The sequence below is a fragment of the Anolis sagrei genome, chromosome 3 (assembly GCF_037176765.1).
Source record: "Anolis sagrei isolate rAnoSag1 chromosome 3, rAnoSag1.mat, whole genome shotgun sequence".
Taxonomy (NCBI): domain Eukaryota; kingdom Metazoa; phylum Chordata; class Lepidosauria; order Squamata; family Dactyloidae; genus Anolis; species Anolis sagrei.
The window spans coordinates 10,071,273-10,076,959 of record NC_090023.1 but is presented as its reverse complement, the minus strand read 5'-3'; the positions used below and the strand labels follow the sequence as shown (position 1 = coordinate 10,076,959).

The 5,687-nt window shown below is 42.4% G+C and overlaps 1 protein-coding gene across 1 annotated transcript; it reads left to right on the top strand.

Moving 5' to 3' along the window:
* Window positions 1-282: 282 nt before the first annotated feature.
* NDUFC2 (NADH:ubiquinone oxidoreductase subunit C2) lies at window positions 283-5,213 on the top strand. Its single transcript, XM_060771223.2, has 3 exons — window positions 283-534; window positions 3,413-3,556; window positions 5,022-5,213. The coding sequence occupies exons 1-3, from the start codon at window positions 387-389 to the stop codon at window positions 5,069-5,071; spliced, it is 342 nt and encodes a 113-aa protein (XP_060627206.2). The 5' UTR covers window positions 283-386; the 3' UTR covers window positions 5,072-5,213.
* The last annotated feature ends 474 nt before the right edge of the window (window positions 5,214-5,687 follow it).

Here is a 5,687-nt window from a genome sequence, read left to right as displayed (position 1 = left end):
TTAAACAGAGGCTGGATGGCCATCTTTCTGGGGTGCTTTGAATGCAATATTCCTGCTTCTTGGCAGAATGGGGTTGGACTGGATGGCCCATGAGGTCTCTTCCAACTCTTTGATTCTATTCTATGATTCTTGTGATATCTTCAATCATCTGCAGTGGGAACGAAATATCTCCGGAACCTTCGTGCTAGAGATGCGTGTTGCGAGGGGGACGGTATTACGACACGGGCCTTCAGCCCTTGCACTGAGGAAGCCGCTTTGACCTGACTGACTCAGCCAGAGCGGAACCAAAAGCGGCGGAACGTTTGTGCTGGCGGCGCGCGTTGCGAGGGGGGCCGTGTTAGGGGACGGACTCGTGCCTCGTCCTTGGGCCCTTGAGGGAGGCAGCCATGGTCTTCTTCCTGAGGCTGCCGGACGAGGTCTTCTCTCTGCCGCCCCCTCCGCTGCTCAACCACGGCTCGGTCTGGGGAGCCTTCATGGGCTGGGTGGCCGCCCTTGGTGACAATGCCGTCAACCGGAGGCCCGCCCTCAGATCCGGTCAGTCATGGCGCCCCTCTATTCTGCTTATTTATTTATTTATATTTATTTTTTGCATTTATTGCTTTGGTCAGACACCTCTTTACCTGGAAAGCTGTGCCCAGTAAAGAGAGATTGACTCTAAACTGGGAAGTATCCCGCTTAGAGGAAGAGAGAGAGACTAAAATGATCTAAGGTCTGGAGACTATGAATCCCTATGAGGAGCGGCTTAAAGAGCTGGAGTGGGCATATTTAGCCTGAAAAAGAGAAGGTGGAGAGGAGGCATGAGAGCCATGTATACATATGTGAGAGGAAGTCACAGGGAGGAGGGAGCAAGCTTGTTTTCTGCTGTCCTTGGAACTAGGACTCGGAACAATGGTTTCAAATGATAGGAATGGAGATAATAATTATTTATTTATTTATTTATTTATTTACTGCACTTGTAGACCGCCGTTCTCAGCCCTGGGGCGACTCACGGCGGTGTACAACATATAAAATCAGGTACAATTTACAACATCAGCAATATCAAAACAACATTAAACAGCATCACTATCAATAATACAATTACACTAAGTCATTCGCGTCGTCTCATCGTTGAATCACAATCCAAATCTCATTATCCATGTTCCGTTCCAATCGTCATTGCCAATTGTTGCAGCACTTACTCAAATGCCTTCTCGAACAACCACGTTTTTAGTCTCTTGCGGAATGTCATAAGGGATGTCCTGATGTCCACAGGAAGGGTGTTCCACAGCCGGGGGGGCACCACCGAGAAGGCCCTGTCCCTCGTCCCCGCCACCATCTCACCAAGGGGACTCGGGGTAGCTTACATGAGGCCAAACCCAACAACACATTGGTAAAACAACAAAGCAGCAAGCAAATAAAACAGTACAATTAATATTATTTATTTATTTATTTATTTATTTATTTCGTCCAAAGCACTTTACGTATTAGGTCTGCTTGTACGTTTTCCACAAACGCCACTTTCACCTTTTCGCCCATGTCCCGGCATCATTTCCAATTTTAATTTTACATTTGGCCTTCCCATTGTTTTAATTGTGCGTTGTCTTATTGTTAATTGTTGCATATTTTATTGTCTGTGTTTTTTATTTTAATTGCTTGTATTGTTGTTATTATTGCTTGTATTGTTGTATTTGGGCTCGACCTCATGCAAGCTGCACCAAGTCCCTTGGGGAGATGGTGGCGGGGTACAAATATTGTTATTATTATTATTATTATTATTCTATGATGGGTTTATGGGTGCAGGACCCTGTGTGAGTGGAGGAAAGGTGAATTTAAAAAATGCTGTCCCCCCACTCCCTGAGGGAACATCTGTTTTGCAATTGCGAGATCCTCTAGTGCAGAGCTATAGTCCGCTTCTGGCAAAAATTGAACATAGAATTGCACCGGAGGACTTACAAATGCCTTGGAAAGTGTTCTCTAGATTCTCTATGTTCTCTACGTGACTCTAGTCGACTTCTGGCAGAAGTCACATTAGAGAACCTAGAGATTTCTAGAGAGAGCATGAAAATCAAATCTGTGAATGCTGAAATCCACAAAGAGGGGGGGTGGGTAGGAGCTGGCTATTTCTCAGTGTCAGTTCCTGAAAGCATTGCTTTGATCCGGTTTCAGGTACTAGGATGATTTCCCCCTGCCTTTGGAGTTTGAAGAGTTGTGGCCAAACAGAAGAGAGAACCCAAGCTGGATGGGGAAATAACCTATCCCACTAAACATCCAAACAAGAAAAACAAATCTGGAGAAATAAAGATTAGGTTCTTGTGGGTTTTTTCGGGCTATAGAGCCGTGTTCTAGAGGCATTTCTCCTGACGTTTCGCCTGCATCTATGGCAAGCATCCTCAGAGGTTGTGAGGTCACAACCTCTGAGGATGCTTGCCATAGATGCAGGCGAAACTAAACATGCCTCTAGAACATGGCTCTATAGACCGAAAAAACCCACAAGAACCTAGTGATTCCAGCCATGAAAGCCTTCGACGAAATAAAGATTGTTTGTTTCCTACAGATCCAGCATGCTCTACAGCAGGGGTCCTCAAACTTTTTAAACAGAGGGCCAGGTCACAGTCCCTCAAACTGTAGGAGGGCCGGATTATTATTTGAAAAAAACATGAATGAAATCCTATGCACACTGCACATATCTTATTTGTAGTGCAAAAACACTTAAAATACAATAATTTAAATGAAGAACAATTTTAACAAATATAAACTTATTAGTATTTCAGTGGGAAGTGTGGGCCTGCTTTTGACTGATGAGATAGGATTGTTGTTGTGTGCTTTCAAGTGGTTTCAGACTTAGGTTGACCCTGAGCGAGGGCCGGGTAAATGACGTTGGAGGGCCGTATCCAGCCCCCGGGCCTTAGTTTTAGGACCCCTTCTCTAGAGAAATAAACGGCTCTAATCAGGACTTTGGTTTGGGAGGAAAGTGACATGAACGGGGCCAGTTGATTCCATGAATAAATATTCAGACTCTTAGGAATCTATTCTCTGAGCAAGGAAGCATTCACCGATTTTAGAATGATGCTTGCCATTCCAGTTTTGATGCTATGCTTATTGATTAATTACTAAACAATGTTTTAATAATTTTATGTTTTAATAGCTTTTATCATTTACTACTGTTGTTGGCATTGAAAGAATTGTGAAGCCGCCCTGAGTCTGAGGGTGAAAAGGATGGGATGCAAATATGCAAAATAAATAAATAAATATTGATACTTACTTAATCTCATTGTTATTGCTTTTTAAAAAAATGAATTTGAAGTACTGTGCTGTGATTTCTGGCCATCTACCAGGCATTCCTCACTCTTCCTGTTTGTATTTATATATGCTTCTGAAACATGGCCATACAGCCCGGAAAACTCACAGCAACCCTGTATTTGTTATGTTCCAGGGGTCCATCGGCAACTCCTGTGGCTTTCTGCGGGCTTCTACCTTGGCCACTACCTTGTAAGACGAGCCAATTACACATATGCAAAAAGAGACAGAGACATCTCTGAGTACATAAGGCACCACCCTGAAGACTTTAAGGAAAAAGGTACTTTACGTCAAATGGTTCTATGTAGAGTGACTTCCATGGGCAGATTCACTCACATGTATCTTGTTGACCACTCCAAGAACTGGGTCCTGGAGTACATGGGTCTTTGGTCATATTTTTGAGGGTTTTCCCCCCATTATGTATAACCAAAAAGGAGAACTTTAGTTACAGTCATTCCTCCACATTTGTTGGGGTTAGAGTCACTGGACCCCCATGAAAGTGAAAAACTGCAAATAAGGAAATGTCTAGGTTTCCTTACCTAAGAGAACGCCTCTCTAAGATTTCTAGTTCTTCCAGCATGACTCAGTCTGCTTCTATACTGTAGAACAGTGGTTCTCAACCTGGGGTCCCCAGATGTTTTTGGCCTTCAACTCCCAGAAATTTTAACAGCTGGTAAATTGGTTGGGATTTCTGGGAGTTGTAGGGCAAAAACATCTGGGGACCCCAGGTTGAGAACCACTGCTGTAGAATGAATGCAGTTTTGATACCATGGCTCAATGCCTTGGAATCCTGGGAGGTGTCATTTGGTGAAGCATCAGGACTCTTTGGCAAAGAAGGATAGAACCTTGTAAGACCATTATTATTTTTTAATTATTTACTTGCTTTATTTATACCTCTCCTTTCTCCGTGAGGGGATGAAGACTCCCAAAATTCCATTGCCTTGAGGCATGGTAGTGAAAGTGATGTCAAACTGCATTAATTTGGTAGTGTAGGTGCACCCTCTATGGCAGTGGTTCCCAACCTGGGGTCCCCAGATGTTTTTGGCCTTCAACTCCCAGAAATCCTAACAGGTGGTAAACTGGCTGGGATTTCTGGGAGTTGTAGGCCAAAAACATCTGGGGACCCCAGGTTGAGAACCACTGCTCTATGGTCAACTTCCCCAATTAAGATTGTCAGCCAGACGGATGCATTTACTGGTAACACATCTGTTGCAACTCACAACGAACGTATTGAATTAAAAAATAATAATATTAATATATAATTATAAATAAATAACATTATTGACATAATATTATGGCAGTGTTTCAGAAGAAGATGACATGACTGTATGTGAATAATTTTCTTTTCTACATGAATAAATGCAGATTGTTGTACATAAAAAATAAGACCTCCCCCGAAAGTAAGGAGCAAATATGAATATAAGAGCCAGTATATTCAAAACCGATCTCTTCTGGAATCAGAATATTGCCCCTTTTGAATTTAGTTAGTATATTACCCTTTTCCATGGACATAACTTTGGAACGTCTCAGTTTTGTTTGGCAGGAAGAATGGCCATGCTGGCTGGCATTAAGGGGAAATATAGCTCAACAGATGTAAAGAGGGACCAAACTGGGGAAAAATGCCTCAATGCATGTTGCATAGTTTGATCATAGGATTCAGAGTTAGTTTTTTACACCATGTTACAAGATCTTGTGAATTGTGTGCAATTTGGCTTTTTGAAGAGTGTTTCCTTTTCTTTTGATAGATAAGAAAACCATGGCAGAAGTCCTGGAGGGCTTTCAACCCATTCGCTGAAGACTTTGCAAACAGCTATAGCATGTCTCTTATGTATGTTGACTTGTTTTCAATGTATGTCAGCATTTAGGGCAGAATATCTGATATAAAGAAGGACTGCAATCTTATTAATAAACTATGAATAAATACAATCTGCTTTTAATCCCTTGGGGTTGGGAGTGAGGAGATGCAGATTTCTCAGGTCAGATTACATTGATTTCATGGACTTCAATGCCACAAGATGTGGTAATAGATCTGAAGTGGACACTTATAACAATAGGCTTTTTGCACTGTCAGAAAGACCAACAGAGGAGTCAGAAAGCAATCAACCTGACCTTTTCTTAGGAGCCAAAATCAATAATGTGCTGTTGCAGTTTGGAAATACTAGGATGGCTGTAATGTTGAGTAAGATTGAAAGAGTTGGGGAAGAATGCATTGTGAATGGATACATTAATTCACCCTGAGTTTGCAAGGCCTGGGAAGAGTTACCGATGGAGGTTTCTCATTCACAGGGTCATTGTAAATTGGGACTGATGTGATGACAAATAAGAAAAAATAGTGGTGCAGCCAAGAGGTGTGTATGTAGCCTCCAGGTACACTGCCAATGAATTAGTTTCTGGGATCCTGCAATGAGATT